This window comes from Eumetopias jubatus, unplaced genomic scaffold (genome assembly GCF_037043125.1).
Source record: "Eumetopias jubatus isolate StellerSeaLion01/CBP00866 unplaced genomic scaffold, mEumJub1_p1.0 scaffold_17, whole genome shotgun sequence".
Lineage (NCBI taxonomy): Eukaryota > Metazoa > Chordata > Mammalia > Carnivora > Otariidae > Eumetopias > Eumetopias jubatus.
Genome location: NW_028274823.1, coordinates 27302212 through 27326261, shown reverse-complemented (window position 1 = coordinate 27326261; position 24050 = coordinate 27302212). Strand labels below are relative to the sequence as shown.

The 24050-nt window shown below is 39.2% G+C and overlaps 2 protein-coding genes across 3 annotated transcripts in view; both read left to right on the top strand.

The window, feature by feature from the left end:
- Nucleotides 1-6757: 6757 nt before the first annotated feature.
- Nucleotides 6758-22532, top strand: BORCS7 (BLOC-1 related complex subunit 7). 2 transcript variants are annotated; one of them, XM_028098474.2, is made up of 5 exons: nt 6758-6937; nt 14647-14709; nt 14823-14866; nt 15830-15850; nt 16710-21155. In XM_028098474.2, the coding sequence occupies exons 1-5, from the start codon at nt 6800-6802 to the stop codon at nt 16759-16761; spliced, it is 318 nt and encodes a 105-aa protein (XP_027954275.2). In that variant the 5' UTR covers nt 6758-6799; the 3' UTR covers nt 16762-21155. The 2 variants fall into 2 exon arrangements, with proteins under 2 accessions (XP_027954275.2, XP_087876110.1); XM_088019984.1 differs by lacking the exon at nt 16710-21155 and adding an exon at nt 22454-22532 and having other exon boundaries at nt 6778-6937.
- AS3MT (arsenite methyltransferase) overlaps nt 21243-24050 on the top strand; it is a 28456-nt gene continuing 25648 nt past the window's right edge. The window contains exon 1 of the mRNA XM_028098897.2: nt 21243-24044. Within this exon, the coding sequence (XP_027954698.1) occupies nt 23792-24044 (253 nt within the window). The 5' untranslated portion in view covers nt 21243-23791. The remainder of the gene's footprint in view (nt 24045-24050) is intronic.

Here is a 24050-nt window from a genome sequence, read left to right as displayed (position 1 = left end):
CTCTCTCTCTCTCTGTCAAATAAATAAATAAATAAATAAAAATCTTATAAAAAAGGAAAAATTAAAAAAAAAGAACCTGACATTAGTTTTTTTTAAGTATGAAAACAAGACTATGAAGAGAGTGGCACGTGGAGGGGCCGTGTTCCAAGGGTTTGGGGCGGTAGCTGTCTAGTCCATGTGGTTTTCAGCTTCTTCTGAGGTCTTTGAACTACCTGCTTCAAAAGTTTTCTGGTGACCTTAATTTAGGGTCTCTATTGCATGTCAACTTTTCAGTTCTATTAAAATATGTTGTGTTTTTCCAGAGGACTGGGGAGGGACGAAGACAGAAAGACTTTTGAGTAAAGGCCAAGTCTTGCACAATTTAAATTAATAAATAATTGCTTCAGTTAAATGTGTCACCTTATCACTGGATCAATCAGCTGGAATGTAGAAAACATAGGGAGAGGGGCGCCTAGGTGGCTCAGTTGTTAAGCGTCTGCCTTTGGCTCAGGTCGTGATCCCGGGGTCCTGGGATCGAGCCCTGCATTGGGCTCCCCGCTCAGTGGGAAGCCTGCTTCTCCCTCTCCCACCCCCCCTGCTTGTGTTCCCTCTCTCGCTGTGTCTCTCTCTGTCAAATAAATAAATAAAATCTTAAAAAAAAAAGAAAACATAGGGAGAAATTAGGTACAAGATACAAAATATAATAGAATTTTAGCCATTGTACTTGTGGCTTTTCAACATGGAAATGTCTCAACTCATTCAGAAAATAAATGGACTCTTACCAGTGCACATAGAAGAAGTTAATTTATAAAATCTATTTTGGAGAAGTTCAAAATAGCCTTTAGGCACGGTTTCAGTCCTTTACAACTTTTCAGTTTTTTACAATTCTTTACCTTTACAATTTTTTAAGTTGAGACTTTATTTTTTTAGAGCAGTTCAAAGTTGAGGGGAAGGTACAGAGAGTTCCCATATATTCCCTGCCTCCACACACACAGAGCCTTTCCCACAAAAGTGGTACCTTCGTTACAGCTCATGAACCTATGCTGACACATCATTATCACTGCAAATCCACGGTTTATATTAGGGCTACTCTTGGTGGTATATACTCTATGGGTTTGGACAAATGTGTAATGACATTTATCTATCATTATCATATCATTAGAATAGTTTCACTCACCCCAAAATCTTCTGTGCTCCGCCTCTTCATCTCACTCCCCCGGGCCCCTGGCAACCACTAATCTTTTTACTGCCTCTATACTTTTGAATTTTCCAGAATGTGATAGAGTTGGAATTGTACCTTTACAAACTTTTGCAGAATTATTTAGTTATAGATGAGACATGGACGGGCCACATCCTCTGTTAGCCTAAAATAAATTTTCAATCAGTGTTCTGTATCATGACCAGTTTGTACCTACTGGAATGAGGTGTTTCATGGAGAATTTAATCTAGTGTCTTTTTGAGATTTTATCTGGTGCTGTAAGGTGATGATTCTGGTTTTGAAAGATCTTACCTTTGTAGGTCTTAAACTCAACCATTCTTCATGGTTCTTTTCAGAATTTGGTGGGCCAGATTTTGTGTTGTTATTTATTTATTTAATTTTAAATAAAATTAAAATTATTGCAAAAAAAATTTTTTTTAAAGATTTTATTTATTTGACAGAGACAGACAGTGAGAGCAGGAACACAAGCAGGGGGAGTGGGAGAGGGAGAAGCAGGCTTCCCGCGGAGCGGGGAGCCCGATGCGGGGCTCGATCCCAGGACCCTGGGATCATGACCTGAGCCGAAGGCAGCCGCTTAACGACTGAGCCACCCAGGCGCCCTCAAAAAAATTTTTTTTAAAGCGGGGCACTGCCCGGGTGCCTTCGGCCCAGGTTATGGTCCCAGGGTCCTGGGATCGAGCCCCCCATCGGGCTCCTTGTGCAGTGGGGAGTGTTCTTCTCCCTCTCCCTCTGCCCTTCTCTCCCTCTCCCCAGCTCATACTTGCTCTCTCTCTCCTTCAAATAAAGTCTTTTAAGAAAAACAAAGAGAGAGAGTGTGCGTGTGAGCCAGGGGCAGGGGGCAGAGAGAAAGGGAGAGAGTTTCTCTCTTGCAGCACCGAACCTGAAATGGAGCTTGATCCCATTAGCCTGAGATTATGACCTGAGCTGCAATCATGAGTTACATGCTTAACCGACTGAGCCACTAAGGTGCCCCTAGATTTTGTGTATTTATGATTGAATCCTTTAACTTCTCCATGAATTTATCATTATTTTTATTGTCTTATATGAGGTTCTTGTATACAAACTTATAATCACAGCAGCCTGTTTAACATGGTTATCTTTAATGTATGTATGCAGGATTATAGTTTCTATAGTATAATACTGTGACTTTCTACCTTTAGAACCAGCAATTATTTTAGGTAATATCAAGGCATCAAGTAATTCACATTTGTCATTTACTTTAAAAAAGTTTTCTGGGGGCACCTGGGTGGCTCAGTTGGTTTAGTGTCTGCCTTGGGCTCTGGTCATGATCCCAGGGTCCTGGGCTCCCTGCTTAGTGGGGAGGCTGCTTCTCCCTCTCCCTCTGCCTGCCACTCCCCTTGCTTGTGCTCTCTCTGTCAAATAAATAAATAAAATCTTTTTTAAAAAGTAAAAAAAAAATTTTTCTGAGGAAGTTTATTTTTTAAAAAATATTTTATTTATTTGAGAAAGCAAGAGCAAGGGGAGGGGCAAGGGAGAAGCAGACTCCCCACTGAGCAGGGAGCCCTATGTGGGGCTTGATCTCAGGACCCTAGGATCATGACCCGAGCCAAAGGCAGATGCTTAACTGACTGAGCCACCCAGGCACCCTTTCTGAGGAGGTTAAAAGAAAACTCTTTAGTAGCATTTTAAAGAAGTTTATTCTTTTATTTATTTTTAAGGATTTTATTTATTTATTTGACAGATAGAGACATACCGAGAGAGGGAACACAAGCAGGGGGAGTGGGAGAGGGAGAAGCAGGCTCCCCACCGAGCAGGGAGCCCGATGCGGGGCTTGATCCCAGGACCCTGGGATCATGACCTGAGCCGAAGGCAGATGCTTAACGACTGAGCCACCCAGGTGCCCAAAGTTTATCCTTTTAAAGGCATGGCAACTATTAGGTTACATATCTACCGTTTTATTTGAGTTACTTGATATGCCCTAGAAAGAGCCATAGTTTACCCATTTAGACCTTTGACTTTGGTAAGGAATTGGATTTTACAAGAGTTACTAGACTACCTATATCAAACCTAGTGCTGTCATTTTTTATATTTACTAAGAGGTCAATCAACAAATGACATTGGATCAATATTTAGTATTAGCATGTCCAAAAGTTCTTTTCTGGTCATGGACACTTCTTGAACTGTAGAAACACAATCTAGGATTCTCCTTCACTGGGTAAAGATTATAGAGTTTCTGGATTAAGAAAGTTACACCAGAAGATGATAATATGAGAAAGAGAGAGTAACGATAATTCATAATTAGTTAATCAGTTAGTGGAAAAAGATTGGGTGGTTTCAATTAGCAAAAGGGATGTGATAATATCAGCCAGTCTCCAGTCTAGAAGACCTCAACCATTAACCCTCAAAGGCCAGCTTTGGTTGGGTGGGAAACTATTGTGCCTGTGATTCCATCCATTCTCTGTGGAACACTCCCTTATACATTCAAAAGAAACAAGATAATCCTGGAAAAGGCAAAATCCCTTGTGAAATAGCTTTGCACAGAGAGATAAACAACAACAAAAGCAAGGCAAGCAGCAGAATTATCATATTAATGGCAAAAATATTTATCAAACAATATACCACCAAACAAAAGGTCTTATAACCTTATACAAAGACCTAGGTTTCATAACTAAATGGTGCATTGCCAGACCCAAAGGTCTAATTACTTAATACAAAGATCCAGGCCTAGTGATCTTATACAAGTCCAGTAAGTGCACCTGTAGAACTGAGGGTCCCTGGAATGCTGCCAAGTGAGGGTCTTCAAAATGATGTTGCTGGAACCTCTAGAATTATCAAAAATGATAAGACAATAGCTCCATATATGACATAGAAAGACAAAAATGAATTTGTATTATAATTATTATAATAAAGGAGAACAGGGAGTCTCTCTAAGCAGAGTAGACTGCTGATCATAATAGAGTTTGGGGGAAGCATAGACTTCAGGGATTGATGGACATAAGAAGGTTGATATTATCTATGGAAGTGTTACTTGGGTAAGACTATTGTTGATTGATTGGCACTCTCAGGGGTAATTATTGGCATGAATTAGTTCCTGGATGACTGACTTTCAGAAGTGACCCTGATTGCTTGATTTGCAAAAGGGATTAACTGAGGTTAGTTGTCATTAACTGATTGAACAGATTTCAAACAAGTTCTGGTGGTATATTAGTCTTCTATTTCTGTATAACAATATTACCACAAACAGTGGCTTAAAACAACACATGTTTATTATCTTATGGTTCCTGTGGGTCAGGAATCCAAGTACAACTTTTCTGGGCCATCTACTTAGGGTCTCACAAGGCTGCTGTAATCAAGGTGTGAACTGGGGCTGGGTTCTCATCTGGAGGCTCAACTGGGTAAGGATCTATTTCCCCACTTGCCTGGTTGTTACTAGTATTCAGTTCCTTTAGGATGTTTAATTGAGTGCTTCATTTTTATTTATTTAATTAATTAATTTATTTTTGCTGGTTGTCAGCTGGAGGCTCATTTCTCAGTGACTAGAAGCAGTTCCTTGCTATGTGGAGTTCTCCAGCATGGCCACTTGCTTTCTTGCAGCCAGCAAAAGGGAAAGAGACTTCAGCAAGATGGGCCTTATGGTCTTTGTAATCACATAATCATGTATACACAATCACGTATCTCCCAACAACTATGCATATTCTATTGGTTAGAAGCAAGACACAGGTCCTGCCCACATGTAAGAGAAGGGGATCACACAAGCATGGCTACATAGCAATCTCTTCCTAAATTTGTGGGTGTGGAGCAACTGGAGTCTCCCACACTGCTATTGGGAACATAAAATGGTAAAAATTTTGGTAAATGATTTGGCAGTTTTTTTTAAAAGATTGTATTTATTTATTTGAGAGAGAGAGCACAAGCTGGGGGAGGGGCAGAGGGAGAGGGAGAAGCAGACTCCCCACTGAGCAGGGAGCCCAACACAGGGCCTGATCCTAGGACTCTGGGATCATGACCTGAGCTAAAGGCAGACATTCAACTGACTGAGCCACCCAGGTGCCCCAGCAGTTATTATTTTTTTTAAGATATATTTATTTATTATTTTAGAGAGAGAGAGAGAGACTGAGAAGGGGGAAGGGCAGAGGGAGAGGGAGAGAATCTTCAGCAGACAACCCACTGAGCCAGGAGCCCAACACAGGGCTTGATCCCAAGACTCTGAGATCATGATTCCGAGATCATGACTTGAGCTGAAACCGAGAGTCCGGAGGCCCAACGAACTGAGCCACCCAGGTACCTCTGGCAGTTTCTTGAAAAATTAAACACTTATACGACCCAGCCATTCCACTCCTAGATATTATCCAAGATAAATGAAAACAACCCACATAAGGACTTGCATATGAATGCCATAGCAGCTTTATTTATAGTAGCCCCAAAGTAGAAACAACCCAAATGTCTATCCACAGGTGAATGGATAAACAAAATGAGATATACAAATGATGGTATATTTCTTAGCAATAAAAAGGAACAGACTAGTGATACACACTACAATGTGGATAACTCTCAAAATCATTATGCTGAAAGAAGCTAGACAAAAAGGATACTTCCTGTATTATTCCAATTATATAACATTGTAGAAATGCAAATTAGTTTATAGTGTTAGGAAGCAGATCGGTTGATTGTTGCCTAGAGTGAGGGAGAGATGGACTGCAAATAGGCACTTTAGAAACTTATGATAAAAATGTTCTGTATCTTAATTGTGGTGGTTCACAGGTGTGTGCATCTGTCCCACCAATCAAAGTGTACACTATAAAAGAAGATAGTTATTGCACATAAATTATACCTCAATAAAATTAAGAACAAGAATTAAATGAAAGAAGCAAGAGACATGAATCTAGACACTTGGAGAGAAAGTAATGTTGATGCTGAGTACACGTTATTCTGAACAAAATTTACAATATAACACCATCCTCATCTCTTGTGCATTAGCTAAAAAAGAAATAGAGCTACCTGAAACATTTCGGTATTAATTCATTTCCAAGGTGATGATCAGGTTGCTTTTAATAGAAAAAAGAGATCATTTATCATAAAAAATTACTAATGATGTTGAGCATTTCCTCCATTTATTAGCTGTTTACATGGCTCATCACATGGCCTGGGAGCTCCTCAGAGACAAGGCCTGTATCTTTTCTTTCTCTACCCTCAGCCTAGCACAGTTTGATATTTACTAAATGGAATTTTATTAAAATTGAAGTGAATGGTCTTAATTCGTTCTCATAACCCTTTGGAGACGTGAATATTATTACTTCTTACTGATGAACGCAAGACGCAAAGCTTGAGTAATTTGCAGTCACAAAACTAAATGGCAGAAGTAGGACTATAATCCAGGCTTTCTGATTCTAACCCATAGATTTACTGAAATTGTCCTCTGTCCGCTCCAGGGATGTCTGCCTGGGCCCTATCTTCCTCAGGATATCAACTGAATATTTTAAATGAATTTAAAGTTAGCTAAGGGTCAACCTCCGCTGGGCGCATGCGTCCCTTCCTTTTCCCACGGTGTAACGAGACACCGCCTCGCTTCCTTCCGCCTTGACGCCTTTTGGCACCAGCGACTCGCCGTTGCCCAGGCTGCGGCGTTCACTAGTTGAGGTGATGGCGACTGGGACACCAGATTCGCAAGCGCGATTCGGTCAGTCTGTGAAGGGGCTCCTCACAGAGAAGGTGAACACCTGTGGTACGGACGTGATCGCGCTCACCAAGCAGGTGCTGAAAGGCTCCCGGAGCTCCGAGGTGAGCTGGGAGTGGACTTTATGGCCCAATATCCCGGGGCCCCGAGTCCTCCATAGCTGTGAGAAGGGGATCGCATTACCTCCTGGGAATTGTAGGCTGTGAGCCGCTCCCTGAGAGAAGAGCTCGTTTGCGAAGGGCGCGTGTTGCATTCTGGGATGTGTAGTCTCTGGGGGATTAGCGATATAGGGAGGGGGGTAAAAACGGGATTGTGGGAATCTGCTTTAAAGCAGAGATTGCTGCAGGACGGCGGATAAGATAGTGGTCCTAGCCAGTTCATAATTTCTTTCATGGCGTTCCTTTTTTCTGGCCCCCAAATTCCGCATGGTTTTGCCCTCAACATCCCAGATTCCTTTCACACTTTTGTGCATCGTCTTTGGATTTGTTCTTTTCTGATTTGTCTTTCTGGTCACATCTTGGTTTTCTGTTTATTGGATTAGCTTTCTCCTTTGCCCCGATTTCCCCTTCATTCTGTAGCTGGTTCCGTGAATGGAGTTATAGGATGGCTTTTCACACCAGAAAGCTTTATGTATGTACAACGTGTCTCCAAAAAAAGTTGTATTTATTGTACTCTTAGATATTCACCCACGAGAAATGAAAATATATGTCCACACAAAGACTTGTACATGTGCATAACCCCATTATCCGTGATAGGGTCAAACTGGAAACGACCCAAATGTCCGTTGACAAATGAATGGACAAACAAAATCGTTCTGATGACTGAGCCATTCCACTCCTAGGTTTTTACCCAAGAGAAATGGTAACATGCCTCTCATTTTGTTAGTAAGCCGACCACATACATAACATATTATCTAAGAGTTCCTGTTTTGGTTTCTTTAAAGTGGAACAACATCTTGAATACACCTGAGAAACAATCTGAATACAAAGTCTTTTTAGATCTTTGTGAACTTCTTCTGTAGAACTTGATCATTATCTTGCTCATAATTAACTCAATGGCAGTGTGACTTAGTGCTCATCTTCAACAAGTATTGCTTATTTTCAACTTAGTTTTCATAATAATATCAACTCTCTCTTTTAACTCATATTTCATCAGTCTCTATGTAATTGCAGTAACAAGCATAATATGGCCACAAGCTTTTGAACTTCTATATGGGTATTCATAGCAGCTTCATTCAGATTAGTTTAGGATCCAGTAGAATTGTCTTTACAGAATCATCTTTTATGTTATGTCCTTAGCTTGTATTGGTAGTGACTACAAGAAATAACCATATGAAGAAGGTGTTTGCATTTACCATAACACTATTGTTGAAGTCACTGATTTGGTGATCCCAAGTATGTTTTGTGTGAGGTCACACATGATATACTCATTTTAGGATTCAGTATCAGAGGAAAGTTCTTCTCTTTTTGAGGAATTGTTATGTTGCCTTTTACCAAATAAGAATTCTGCAAATACCCTGAAACAAATAATATGTTATATGTTAATAAACAAAAAAGAATTATGCAAATGAGGGGCACCTGGGTGGCTCAATCAGTTAAGCGTCTGCCTTCCACTCAGGTCATGATGCTGGAGTCATGGGATTGAGTCCCCTTTAGGGCTCCTTGCCAAACGGGGAGACTGCTTCTCCCTCTGCCTGCCACTCCTTCTGCCTGTGCACACACACCCTCTCTGACAAATAAATAAATAAAATCTTAAAAAAAAAGAATTATGCAAATGCAAGTGTTTCACTTTTTGCCTTGGTTGCACAGAAGTTCCCCTTACATCAGTTTTAGTGGTAGACACATTTACTTCCTTCTCCTTTTAATGACTTTTAGATTCTGTTTCTATTTTTTAAAAAAAAATGTGTGTGGTATAAATTGCCTTCAGTCTTTTTGTAGGAGAAACAACGTATAAATATATAAATTTAAAAAAATAGTGTTCATAGTTAACCACCAGTATGTACTGAACATTCATATTCATTCTAATAAACTTAACTTTGTTGAGCATCTACTACGTGCGGGACACTGCTGTGTTTTATGTAGCTTAATTTGTTAAATCTTTGCACTTACTAATAGAGGAGATATGTTTCTTACATAGAAGATAGGAAGAGGGAATTTAATTTTTCCAAGGTTACAATGTAGCAAGGAAGGAGTAGAACGAGGATTCAAACCTAGGCAGACTGGTTCTAGGCTCATAATCTTGGGCACCACCTCTCATACTAACTGGTTTAGTGACCCAAAAGCCATGGTGTCACCATTGACTGCCCTAATGTCACTTGCTCCTTTCTCTTCCTCCTTGTGTATTTTTCACATGAGATTCTTCTGGAGTAGATTTAGATTGGCTGTTCAGTAAATGGTGTGGATTGAGTTAAAGTGAAATTGTTCCAACTTTCTGGGAGGGTTGACACATGATCTCTCAGTTCTCTGACTTTTGTCTTTTTATTGGATCTCTTACATGGTACTTATCACATACCATATTGACTTTTCCTGTAGTTACTTATGTATTTTTGCCATTTCCTTTACTAGACTTTAGATTATTTGGAGTGTCTTTTTGATTTTCTTTTTTTTTTTTTTGTAGCATATATCAGTACTGTACTTTATTCCTTTTTAAGACTGAATAATATTCCATTGTATGTATATACGACATTTTGTTTATCCATTCATTTGGTGATGGAGATTTGTGTTGTTTCCACCTTTTGACTTTGTGAATATGCTGCAGTAGACATTTATATATAAATACCTATTTGGGACCCTGCTTCCAGTTATTTTGGGTAATTGCTGAATTGCAATTGCAGTTGCAATTGCAGTAATTCTATGTTTAATTTTTTGAGGAACCACTGTACTGTTTAGCACAATGGGTGTACCATTTTACGTTGCCAGCAAATGCACCAGCGTCCCAGATACTTCACATCATGGACAACATTTGTCATCTTCCATTTTAATCATAGCCATCCTGATAGGTATAAACTGGTACCCCCAAGTGGTTTTGATTTGCATTTCCCCAGACACTAGTGATGTTGAGCATTGTTCTTGTTCTTACTGGCCATTTATATATCTTTGGAGATATGTCTATGAAGGTCCATTGTCCATGTCCAAATTGGACTTTTTGTTGTTGAGTTCTTCTGTTGTTGTCGGAGTTCTTCACATATTCTGAATGTTAATCTGTTATCAGATATTATTTGCACATATTTTCTCCCATTCTGTGAGTTTCCCTTTCATTTTCTTGATAGTGTTCTGAGTTCAGAGAGCTGAATCTCCTAGAGAAAAAATGTCTCGAGTGTTAACAGTTTATTTCACACAACAGTGTCTGCTTCTGGTTTTTTGGGGTCTAGTGGCAATTGTCTTCTCCAGGAGGGTATACTTTCTTTCTATTCCTTAGACTTTCTTCTCCAGCTTTTTAAAAAAAATTTATTTATTTGCGGGGGGCAGAGGGAGAGGGAGAAGCAGGCTCCCCACCTGAGCAGGGAGCCTGACATGGGGCTCGATCCCGGGACCCCAGGATCATAATCTGAGGTAAAGGCAGACACTTAACAGGCTGAGCCACCCAGGTGCCCCAAGCTTTTCTTTTTTTCTTTTATTTATTTTTAATTCAATTTAATTTTATTATGTTAGTCACCATACAATACATCATTAGTTTTTGATGTAGTGATCCATGATTCATTGTTTTCATATAACACGTGGTGCTCCATGCAGTACGTGCCCTCCTTAATTCCCATCACCCGGCTAACCCATACTTCCACCCCCCCTCCCCTCTAAAACCCTCAGTTTGCTTCTCAGAGTCCACAGTCTCTCATGGTTCATCTCTTCCTCCGATTCCCCCCGCTTCATTTTTCCTTTCCTTCTCCTAATGTCCTCCATGTTATTCCTTATGTTCCACAGATAAGTGAAACCATGTGATAATTGACTTTCTCTGCTTGACTTATTTCACTTAGCATAATCTCCTCCAGTCCCATCCATGTTGATGTAAAAGTTGGGTATTCATCCTTTCTGATGGCTGAGTACTATTCCATTGTATATATGGACCACATCTTCTTTATCCATTCGTCTGTTGTAGGGCATCTCGGCTCTTTCCACAGTTTGGCTATTGCGGACATTGCTGCTATGAACATTGGGGTGCCTATGGCCCTTCTTTTCACTACATCTGTGTCTTTGGGGTAAATACCCAGTAGTGCAATTGCTGGGTCATAGGGTAGTTCTATTTTTAATTTTTTGAGGATCCTCCACACTGTTTTCCAAAGTGGCTGTACCAACTTGCATTCCCACCAACAGTGTAAGAGGGTTCCCTTTTCTCCACAACCTTTCCAACATTTGTTGTTTGTTGCCTTGTCAATTTTTGCCATTTTAACTGGCGTAAGGTGGTATCTCAATGTGGTTTTGATTTGAATTTCCCTGATGGCTAATGATGATGAAAATTTTTCAATGACATTTTTCAAAGTGCTGGAAAAACAATCCTAAAATTTGTATGGGATCAGAAAAGACCCTGAATTGCCAAGGAAATGTTGAAAAAGAAAATCAAAGTTGGGGGCATCACGTTGCCTGATTTCAAGCTATATTACAAAGAAGTGATCGCTAAGACAGCATGGTACTGGCACAAAAACAGACATATAGACTAATGGAACAGAAGAGAGAGCCCAGATACGGACCCTCAACTCTATGGTCAGATAATCTTTGTTCAAGCTTTTCTTTTTTCAAAGATTTTATTTATTTATTTGTCAGAGAGAGAGAGAGAGAGAGAGCTGCGCGCACGCACACGGAGGGGGAGTGGCAGGCAGAGGGGGAAGCAGGCTCCTGCTGAGCAGGGAGCCCAACCTGGGGCTTGATTCCAGGACCCTGGGATCATGACCCGAGCTAAAGGCAGACACTTAACTGACTGAGCCACACAGGCTTCCTCTTCTCCAGCTTTTTGAGTTGTTATTGGTGTGCCCCAAATTGTCCCAAAGCCACAGGGCACCTCCCTGGGGTTAGTCCTGAAGGAAAGGAAGCTCTTGGTCTCATTGTGGACAGGGAGCCTGATTTTTAGTTTGAATCCTTCTTAGTCCGTAGAACATTGCTTCTCTTTTCACCAATCTCCATGTGGCTGTTTTGTTTGATTAGCTGACAATTTCCATGTGTAAAGCTCTCCTTCCATGGGATTCATTTAACAAATATTTATTGTCTGCTATGTGCCATGAACTATTCTAGGTATAAGGGAGAGGATGGTACACAAAACTAGGTCCCCGTACTTAGGGAGCTTACATTTTAGTGAAGAGACAGACAAACAAATGAAACAAAAAGTCAGGTGGTAGTAAATATCATGAAGAAAAACTAAGCTGGGAGTAGAGAGTGATGAAAGGGTTTTCCTTAAATAGGGTGGTCAGGGAAGGGCCCTCTAATGAGGGGACATTGAGGCAGACACTTGAATGAAGTGAGAGAGCAGGCCACATGGACGTCTGGAGGCAGAGTGCTCCAAGTAGAAGAAATGGCAAATGCACAGGCCTTGAGATGGGAATGTGGACAGGGTGTGCAAGGAGGCCAGTATGGCTGGAGCACCAAGTGGGGAAGAGCATGCCAACCTTGTGCCCACAGCACAATGAATGCATGTGACCCCCATGCACCTCCAGTCGAGTTGTGTGCTGAGTAAAGGGTCTGTTGTGTGTGGGTTGGTTTTTTTTTTTTTTTTTAGGGTCCATTGTGTTTTACCTTACACCTGTGTTTATGCTTGCTATTTTAACTACATTACTTAATGCAATAATATGGACAATGATGAACTAGAATGAAAACACAAAGAGGGTTGGTATTGCTATGAAAACAAAGTTGAAAAATCTTGTTGAAGACGAGGAGCGAACAAATAACAACGTAGTAACAGTACCTGTTGAAGATGAGGAGCTAAGATTGCTATTGACTTACTTATGAGCAAAGCAATAGTAAAAGCCTAGGGGGAAATACTCAAGATGTTGTTCTGCTTTAAAGAAACCCAACCCAGACATCTTAGATGATATGTGATGTGTGTGGTTGGTTTATGCAAGAAAATGATGCAGAATGCCAATGGATACATCTGTCATCAAAGCAGGGCCTTGGCCCAGCATTGCAACAGCTCCTGCATTCCAGGAATCACGAGTCTCCTTGAGTCTATCTTTGAAATGATCACCCACCCCTACCCCCCTTTTTAACGGCCACTCCTGTGGCTCAGGCCACTTTCATTGCTTGCCTAGACTATGGCAGTGTTCTCCCAACCAGTCTCTGCCTTCAGTTCCTGCTCCAGTCCATTCTGCTTGCCACGCTTCTAAAACAGTAAATCTGATCATGCCCAATCTTTAGGTGTCTGCTAGAAGTCACTTCTTTTCGGAAGCCCTCCCTGAACACCTGCCCCTGTAATGGGGCAGACACCCGACTCCCCATGCTGCCTGGTCATCTGGTGCTTCCCCATCGGAAGTTACCACAAGGATTGTAGTGCCTGTGTCCTCTTTGTAACACCAGATTGTGAGCCCTGTGAAGACAGGGGTTGTGTCTCTTCCTGGCATACTGTCAGCACTGAATAAATATTTGTTAACTGAATTAATGCATGAGGAAGATTCTTTTGGAACCTTTTCTTTCTGCCATCAGTTTGTCAGTCACCATCTCCCATCTATAGGACTTTGGAGTTTGCCACTTAAAAGTGGCCACAAGGAGGAAATAGGCACTCTGATACATTGTGGGTGGGAATATGGAATGGTATAACCCCAGTAAGACCCTCTCATCCAGCAATCATAGTCATAATTCTGTGAGTCTATCCCAAAGATATGCTAGCAAAAAGACACAAAGATATATAAGGTATTTTTTTGTAGCACTACCTCTAATAGCAAAGACTGCAAATAGCCCCAAAGTCTGGTTGAATTATCTTACAGGGACATCTATACAGCACAGTGCTCTGCAGCCATAAGACAGCAATGTGCAGATTCAGTATTTACTGCAATCTATTTCAGCATATCTTGTCAAGTGAAAATAGCAGCGTGTGGTGTGGAAGAGTGCAGGTAGTAGCTTACATTTTAGGTAAGGGGGGGCAGATTATATATGTATGGCCACTTTTAAAAAGACACAATGGAAAGGTAAGTTATTTATTTATTTTTAATTAAGTAGGCTCCATGCCCAACGTGGGGCTTGAACTCAAGACCCTGAGATCAAGAGTCACATGCTGTACTGCCTGAGCCAATCAGGTGCCCCTAAAAAAATATTTATGCATAGGGGAGAGAGAATGGGGAAGGGAAGGGACAGGGATGGAAGGTCTTATTTTACTGTCTCAACATGAGAAGCACGTAAATTTTTATAAATGAAAATAAACAGTTGCCGCAGGGGAGATTATCTGGGGGCTGTAGCAGTGACGGTATTCCTGGTAAATATGAGGTCATCGGTCCCCTTTTCATCAGAATCTCTCTGACCCAAGGGAACAGGGACAATGGGTAGGACACACAGTAACTCCCCTTCCATGGTTGGACTTTAATGTCTGCCAGGAGCCGGGTGTGACCGTAGGCCAGAAACCTCTCTCGATCTCCTCTTGCCTCCTAACTCTGCAGTTCCGGAGCCCTTGATTTCTCAAAAAGTAGCCTTTGGAGCAGATGTTGAGCCCATGCCAGCACCGCCACAGTGACACTGAATTTGGATTTTCAACGTGAACAAATAGAAGATTATCCTCTGTTAAATTTGGAGCATTTGTGGTTGTATGGGGGAGGGGAGGAGAGAGGGTGGTAGTATAACAGCTGCAGAGAGATTACAGGAAGTTTGCAGATTTTGATCATTACCACTTTATTTTTGTCTTCCAGCTGCTAGGTCAGGCAGCTCGAAACATGGTCCTGCAGGAAGATGCCATCTTGCACTCAGAAGATGTAAGAAACAATTTCTTTTGTGATTTGGGTTTTATTTACATAATTTGTGTGGCTACAGGGAAGTGGAATGTTCTCTTTGTCTGTTTTTTTTGTTTTGTTTTGTTTTAATGCAGAGTTTAAGGAAAATGGCGATAATAACAACACACCTTCAATACCAGTGAGTATGCCTTCTGCAGTGCCGGCTTGCTGCAAAGTCACATTCCGCAGGCTGCCCCCTCTTGCCTTTGTGCTTCAGCACACTTTCCTGTGAAGGCAGGAGTTGGGAGTAAAGGTGGGGTTAGTCAAGAAGGAGCTCCTTCTGGAAAAGATGGCGGTGACTGCAGAAGCTGGAGTATGGGTGAGATCAAGAGCAGGGACTGCCTTTTGTGAGCCTCTCTGTGTTCATTTGGGGGCTCCTTAGAGGGAGAGACTATGAACCGCAGGAGGGCAGGGCCCATGCCAGGACCATGCTCGCACAGTGCTCGGCACTGAGTAGACACTTAATCAATATTTGTTGACAACCTGTGCCCAAGGTCTCTCCTGGGGAGTCTGCGCTTTCACTAGGGAATCAAGTGTAACTGTGACCTGTATCCTCTAGTTCCCCCATTTAACCCAGCCCTAGCTACGTAGAAATGATCCAGGAGATTCTGAAATACAGAGAACCCTTTCTCTGTTATAATTTTGAATACAATTATAATTAGCTTTTCATTGTATTTCATTTTGCTTTATATCTTATATAGTTGATATGACTTATGTACCTATTGGAAATGTATGATTGAGAATTTAACTCTTGATATTTAAACAGCTAAATGTTCATTCTTGGGGTATGTGCATATCAGGTGTGTGACCATTAGATTCCACGTACCCAAGCTGAATGTGAGCCATGCATAGTTTGTGGTACTGCCTCCCTCAGTCTGATAGAGTATCATTAGTTCTTCAGGTTTAGAGTCCATCTTCTTAGCAACTCTGCACTCAGATAGTGAACAGAGCTTCAAGAGCACAGTCTTAAGCTAGAATGGACAGAAATACAGAACGTGACATAAGCCGGAAATTTGTTCTGCCTGCAAATATCTAACCATAAGTCGCACTAGTTTTCTGAGATTTTTTTATCTTTATTTTCCTCTTTCCCTTTCTGATTTAGGCAAGAAGCTATTCAGAAGAAGTAAGTAACCCCAAAGGTAGGGGAGTCGGGGGACCAACTGAAGCAGGCTACAGGGAATTATACTTTTGGGCCTAGAATCAATGTGAAACTGTAGCTGATATATGCCCTTAAATTGACATATACTCTGGGATAGCTCATTTGGGATATAAAGAAAACAGTACAGTTGACCCTTGAACAATAAAAGTTTGAACTACACGGTTCCACTTATACACAGGTTTTTTTTTTTATAAATGCAGTATAGTATTGCAAATGTATTTTCTCTTCCTTATGATTTTCTTAACATTTTTTCCTCTAGCTTAGTTTAAGAGTGTAGTATATAATACATATAACATACAAATTATGTAAATATGTGTGAATTGGCTGTTTCTGTTATCTGTAAGGCTCCTGGTCAACAGTAGGCTATTAGTAAAGTTTTGGGGGAGTTAGGTTATACACAGATTTTGACTGTGTGGGGCGTCAGCGCCTGTAACCTTCATGTTGTACAAGGGTCAACTGTATATTTCAAAGGCATGCAGTAAGTTAATTCACTGCTAGTAAAGGCTTTCTAAAAATTATAGGGTGTAGATGCCTAACTTAAGGAATAGAAAAACCTTACATGTTGGTAATATTCATTAAGCAAATGTGCTAAAGTCGTTAAGCAGTCTTGTTTTTTTGAGTGGATTAAATCTGTCCCTTACAATATTGGTTACACTAATTGGCTTTACAAACCTTTTTTTCATAGTTTAAACTTCTGGAACTGTAGTGGACCAATATAAATTTTGATTTAGCTTCAGAAGTATTTATGCATTAAAGTACAAATTGTACCAAGAGATTTTTATTGCTCATGTCAGATAAACTTTACCTCTGTTCTAATTTCTAGTGTTGAGCAGTCTTCTGATCTACAGGACCAGTTGAATCATCTGTTGAAATAGAGCAGCTTGTAAGAGGGAAAAGCACTTCTTTGCCTGACACTGAGAAGGAAATATTTTATTCAGCTACTGTCCTATGGGTTTGATTTTCCATTTTCTTCTCCAAAAGTTAAGTTAGAAAAGATTTATGATGGTGTGCAGTTTCTCCTGAAGAGAAGCTAGGTGGTTGAATTTTGGAAGTACTTCTCGAAGCAGACTAACCCATGCTCTTAGTGAATTTTTAAATGCTCTTGTTTAGTTTGATGTAAAAGCAAAATTAAAGAGGTCTTAGTTTTTTCCATAGAACTTTTATATATGTCAAGAGCTATATCATCTAACTGTGATTCTTAAGCAAATGCTGAATAATGTTTTAAATTCAGAAATACGACTTCTATTGTGAAAACAGGAATGATTAATATTCTTTTTAAAGACTTTTTTTCTTTTAATCATACATTCAGGAAATTTCATGGTCACAGAATGGTGATAGGTAATATCTGTTCTTTTCTATTAACTCAGAGGAGATATTTATTTTATTCATTGTAGCAAATTCCTAAATGAAAATTAGGCAAATGGTATCATATCTGGCCTGCTGCAACCTCCTGCCTTGACCTGCATTCCTAGTTTCTTTGTTGTGACTCTTGATTAGTTGGCCTTGGGTTCATTTTGTAATTTTGCTAGTCATCAGCAGATTCACTTGTAGAACATTATTGCCAAATGCAAAGGCAGTTGAATTACCAGGAATGATTGCAGTGTAGGGTTGTGCCATGGTGAAAACCTTATGTTTTCAGTTATTTGCCCATGTTCATTTAATTTATCTTGCTAAAAGACATTACCTTTGAATGTTTTTGTTTGAATTTTAAATGGGACTCCATTGTGTTCTAGGTCATTTCTTATCACTAAAGAATTAGGAGAAAGCTGACATAAGAAAATGGTGTTTTCAGTGAAAGAAAAAAGCAAATAAGAGTCCAATTTAATTCATATTGTATATCATCAAGTCGACTAATCATATTAGATTGTATTGTAGATAAATACAACCTAATTATGCCTATACACATTAACTTAAGGTAAAAGAAAAAACTAGGTATGAAGGAATTCAGTTATGCATTCCTTTTATAAACTCTCATTACACTTATTAAATGTAAATGGGCTCAATTCACCTTCAAAAAGAAGGGTCTGGAAACTTCTGGAACTGTAGTGGACCAATATTGACAACAAATGTTAGCAAATTGACAGCACATGTTAGCAATTGACAGCAAATGTTAGCAAACATTACTATCACTGTTGCTGTTCAGCATTTTGCTGGAGGCCATGTCTAGTGCAGAAGTTAAAAATAAGTATAGCTAATGGGGCGCCTGGGTGGCTCAGTCAGTTAAGCATCTGCCTTCAGCGCAGGTTACAATCCCAGGGTCCTGGGATCGAGTCCCGTGTCAGGCTCCCTGCTCAGTGGGGAAGCCTGCTTCTCCCTCTCCCCCTGTCTGTGGCTCACCCTGCTTGTGCTCTCTTTCTGTCAAATGAATAAATAAATAAAATCTTAAAAAAAAATAAGTATAGCTATTAGCAACAAAGAGACAAAATTATTATCATATTGTAGGATTATCTGCTTAGAAAATCCAAGGACTGATTTTTTTAAAAGCGTCATCAATTTAGAAAACAAAAAGTTCAATCATCCAAGTATACAAGATGCAAAGAAATACCTAACATGACATTTGTAAAAAAATTAAAAATTAAAATAAAGGTATTGTCTAAGTTTTCCTCATCATGCTGGAACAAATATTAAAGTAGCAGTGATTGCTTACGTTATAACTGATAAAACAAATTTCACCACAAAATTTTAATGGTAAATATAAAATTTACATTAAATAATGAAAACCTAGTAGTACTAAATTTAGTCATTTTAAAGAATAGAATGCCAAAAAACATGGAAGAAAAATAGTCAGAAATGCATGAATAGTCAGAAATGTATACATAATTTGATACTATATCTCTTGTAGAAATAAATGGGCTAGATAGAATTAAATGGTGATCAAACATGGAAATAAAAAATACTTCTTTAAATAACGTCTGGGTTGTAGAGAATATGTTGAAGGATAATATTTTTAAAATAGTGAAAATTCAAATTCTGTGCAAGAAAATTTATGTGATAATACAGCAATATTTTAAAGCAGTACTATAAAGAAAAAAAATCGTGCTTTAAATCTCTATAGGGAAAAGGGTGTTTTCTTTTTTTAAGGGGTTTGTGGTTAGAACTTAGGGAAGAAATCAAAATAGAATAAGAAAGCCAAGCATGAGTGATAAAAATTTGAAAAAATATGTGATATCATTAATTGGTTCTTACAGATTAAATTGGTAAAGTATTGGGTCACTTGGCTGGCTCAGTTGGTGAAGCATGTGACTCTTGATCTTGGGGTTGTAAGTTCAAGCCCCACGTTGGGTGTGGAGATTACTTAAAAATAAAATCTTAAAAAAGAAGTTAAATTGGTAAAGTGTCAGCTCAATCTAAAAGTACAGATTAGTAAATTTATAATTGAAATGGAGATAATAAATCACTTAGATTTTAAAAGCATGATCTGTCAGCTTGATTCTAAAAATTTAATTACAAGTATCAAAATGTCCACCTCCTTTGAAGATATAATATCACAAAACTGATATTTAAAAGAGAATATGTCCAGGGGGACCTGGCCGGCTCAGTCGGAAGAGCATGTGACTCTTGATCTTGGGGTTGTGAGTTTGAGCCCCATGTTGGGCCTAGAGCTTACTTAAAAATTAAAAAAAAAAGTCATTTGCCTGTGATAGCTTTCCTGAGAATTTTCTAAACTGTCAAAGAACTTCCATATACTCCCAAAGTATAGAAAACAGTGGTAAGATACCCAGTTCATTTGCTGAAGTAAATATGACTTTCATTTTTATTTTTATTTATTTAAAGATTTTATTTTTAAGTAATCACTACACCCAACATGGGGCTTAAACTTACAACCCCGAGGTTAAGAGTTACATGCTCTACTGACTGGGCCAGCCAGGTGCACCTATGACTTTCTTTTTTTTTTTTTGAATATTTATTTATTCATTTGAGAGCAAGAGAGCATGATAGCACATGCATGCGAGTGAGTTGAGGGTAGGGACAGAGGGAGAAGCAGACTCCTTGCTGAGCAGGGAGCACACTCAATCCCAGGATCCTGAGATCATGACCTTAGCCAGAGGTAGATGCTTAGCCGACTGAGCCACCCAGGTGCCCCATTTTTAAAATCTTTTAAAGATTTTATTTATCATTTTTAAAAATTAAAAGCAAAATAACATAAGAAAATTTAGGAGATTCTTATTCATTAACATAGATGAAAAATCCTAATAAAATCTCAGAAAAATTGAATAGAGAAATATTTTTGAAGAATTGCTAAAATAATTCCAGAATTGCAAAGTTGATGTAACAGCTGCAAAACACATTATCTTACATTAATAAGAAACATTAAATCATATATCACTGTAACATACACCAAAAAGACATTTGAAAAAATTAACTTCAATTTCTAATTAAAACTAAAAAAAAAAAAAAAGAAAAGAAAAAATTTTCTTTCTGAAGAGTTCTTTCTAAAGAACCAACATAGAATATTTGGTGAAGAAGAAAGAATCATAGAATCCCAGAATCTTAGCTCTGTATCAGGCCTCAAAAATGACTGAATTCTGGCCCCATGTTTTACAGATGAGAAAACATAGTGAGGGACATCACATAACTTACCCAAAGTTACTGAGTTTGGTGATAGGTCTTTTGAGTACTAGTCTAGCTCTCAATTTAATCTGTTACTTTACTTATAAATAGAAACATGGGTGCTACTTGTCATTTCTAGTATTTAATGCAATACAAAAAAAAGGATCTTGAAAGTAACTGAATCCAATGTATTTACCCCTGCCACTGCATCTCTAGCAAGTAAACATCTAGCTGGTCATTTGGCTTCTGCTTGAATGCTTCCAGTTGGGGAATCCTTTACTTAGAGATGCTGGCCATTTTGGAAAGCTCTACTTCTTTAAAGATTGTCTGTGTACTGAACCACAATCTGCCTTTCTGGACCATTCTGTAATTGTAGCTTCCAAGGTGGGATATGTGGAGGTATGCACAAGGCCATCCTTGGAGGTAAGGGAAGAAAATAATGAAAATTTCTGTGTATGTTTACTTAGCTTTTGCTAATAGTTAAAATATGACTTGATATGAGAGCTCTAATTTGGTCTACATAGCATACTGATCTATACAGCATGCCTGTCATTTAGAATGGGTGATCTTAAAAGCACAAAAACCCCTGTGGCTGGTGCACTGATCAATCAGAATGAATGATGGCTACAAGCAATCTGGTCCAGAATCAGCTCTGTACACTAGATACCTGATGGAAAACTGGAAATCACTCAATTAAAGTTGATGGTGGTTTGCTTTATTGTGGTTTATCCATGTGTGGTTATGTGGATTTTAGGTTTATGAGATGATTCTTGTGAATACCCATAAATTGAAGATAATATATTAAGCAAGTATACTGAACAAGTGGAAAACATTAAAGCCCTTTCCTTAACTCCCATTAATCTGTGCCTTCCAGATAAAGATAGCATTTTACCAATGAGTGAGAAAGTGACTGCTTTCCTAAAGGAACTAATTTATGGAGACCGTATTTTGAAAACTAATATTTAAGAGTGTTTTTGCCATTATACAATTGCCAAGAAACTGATAGCTATAGAAACACACATTTTTACATACTTAATAGTTGGAAATATTCTAAGCTATAAAAATATTCCAACAAGGATTGTTTTAATGGGTTTAACTTGTTAAAAATATTAAAATATAACACCTTCTATTAATATTTAACAATTAATTGACATCAGAGAAGATTGTTATTAGCAGATGAGATTGAAAAATGAGTGTAATATAGTAAATGTCCCATTTAGATATCCATATCTCCTTGCTATCCTAGTGAATAGAAATGCTTGTTACAACCACAGAAGGAAATAAGATAGACAAATACAGTGAACCCTTATATAACACGGGGTTGAGGTACTGACACCTGCACAGTTGAAAATCTGTGTGTATATGTGTATAACTTTTGACTCCCCAAAAACTTAACTACTAATAGCCTCTTATTGACTGGAAGCTTTATCAATAACATAAACAGTCAATAAATACATATTTTATATGTTATATGTATTATATGCTGTATTTACAGTAAAGCAAGCTGGAGAAAAAACAAAATGTTATTAAGAAGATTACAAGGGAAAGAAGATATATTTATAGTACTGTACTTACTGAAAAAAATCTACATAAAAGTGGACCATGCAGTTCAAACCCATGTTTTTCAATATAGGGGTGGAAGAAAAAATTTTCTGTGGGATGAAATGACAATACTTAGGAAACACAAGTGAATTGACTAGAAATTACTAGAGGTTAAAAATGAATTTAGCAGAGTTGCTTTTCTAAATATAATTCAAAACAGACAGAACTGCTACATGCATACCGTATGATTCCATGGCATTCTGGGTAAGGAGGGAGAATAGATCGGTGGTTGTTTAGGAGCTGGTGAGGGAGGGGATGGGTATTTACTACAAAGGGGCACAAAGAAACTTCAGCATGAGAGAGTCTCGATTGTCATATATTCGTTTGTCAGAATTCATGTACTGTACACTAGAGAAAGTTGAATTTTCCTGAATGTAAATTATATCTCAATAAACCTAACTTTTTTTTTTTAAGATTTTATTTATTCATTTGAGACACAGAGATACAGAGAGAGAGAGCATGAGCAGAGAGGCAAAGGGAGACGGAGAAGCAAGACTCCTCGCCCAGCCAGGAGCCCGATGTGGGCCTTGATCCCAGAAACCTGGGATCATGACCTGAGCTGAAGGCAGACGCTTAACCGTCTGAGCCACCCAGGCGCCCTAAACCTGACTTTAAAAATGGATTGAGAATAAATAATTTGTGTAAAAAATGGGCAGAGGACCTGAACAGACATTTCTCCAAAGAAGATGTACAGATGGCCAACAGACACATGAAAAGATGCTCATGATCACTCATCATCAGGAAAATGCAAATCAAAACCACAGTGAGATACCACCTCACACCAGTCAGAATGACTAAAATAAAATCAAAAGGACAAGAAATAACAAGTGTTGGTAAGGATGTGGAGAAAAGGAAACCCTCACCCTGTTGGTGAGAATACAAACTGGTGCAGTCACTGTGGAAAACAGTATGGGGGTTCCTCAGAAAATTAAAAATAGAACTACCATGTGATCTAGTAATTCCATTGCTGGTTATTTACCCCCCCAAAATGAAAACTAATTTGAAAAGGTACATGTACCCCTATGTTTATTGCAGCATGATTTACAGTAGCAAAGATACGGAAGCAACCTAAGTGTCCATCAATAGATGATGGATAAAGAAGAGGTGGTGTATATGTATGTGTATACACACACACAATAATATACAATTTCATATTTATATAATAGAATATTACACAGCCATAGACAAGAATGAGATCTTGCTATTTGGGACAACATGATGGACCCAGGGGGTATTATGCCAAGTGAAATAAGCCAGGCAGAGAAAGACAAATATCACATAATTCACTTATGTGTGGGATCTAAAAAAACAGACTAATAAATACAAATTGGTGGTTGCAGGGGCAGGGATGGGCAAAATTGGTGAAGGGGATTAAGAGGTACAAACTTACAGTTATAAAATGAATAAGTCATGGGGATGAAAAGTACAGTATAGGGAATGTAGTCAGTAATGTAATAAGGTGGCAGATGGCAACTATGCTTGTGGTGAGCATTGTGGAATGTATGGAATTGTGGAATCACTATTTTGTACACCTGAGACTTAGGTAACATTGTATGTCAACTAGACTTCAATAAAAAAAAAAAAAGATTGAGAAAAGATAATTTCATTCCCCAAAGGGGCAAAAATCATATGGGTGTTCATTTAAGTCTCAATACGAGGTTTGTAAAATGAAAGCCACAGTGGAGCAATAAAGGAAGATACTAATGAATAGTAATAGCCTCTTCCTGGTTGGAGAGACTAAAGACAACCGAGATGACACTGGGCCCAGTAGGGCCAGAGCGCCATGTGAGGCCTGATCAGACTGCGTTGGAAGCTCCAGGCAGCAGTGGCGGGTTCCTGCATCCCCCAGCGGGTGGAGTTGGCTGGCACCACCTGGTGCAGGCTCGGGAAGCCCGCCCCTCCGGAGATCAGGCCTGCTCGCCCCGGGGTGGGGCCTTGGGAGAGCTGGCCTGGGGAGCTGGTTGTGGGAGTGCCCAAGTCCTGGAGTCCAGAGGCCCAGGAGACAGTGAGT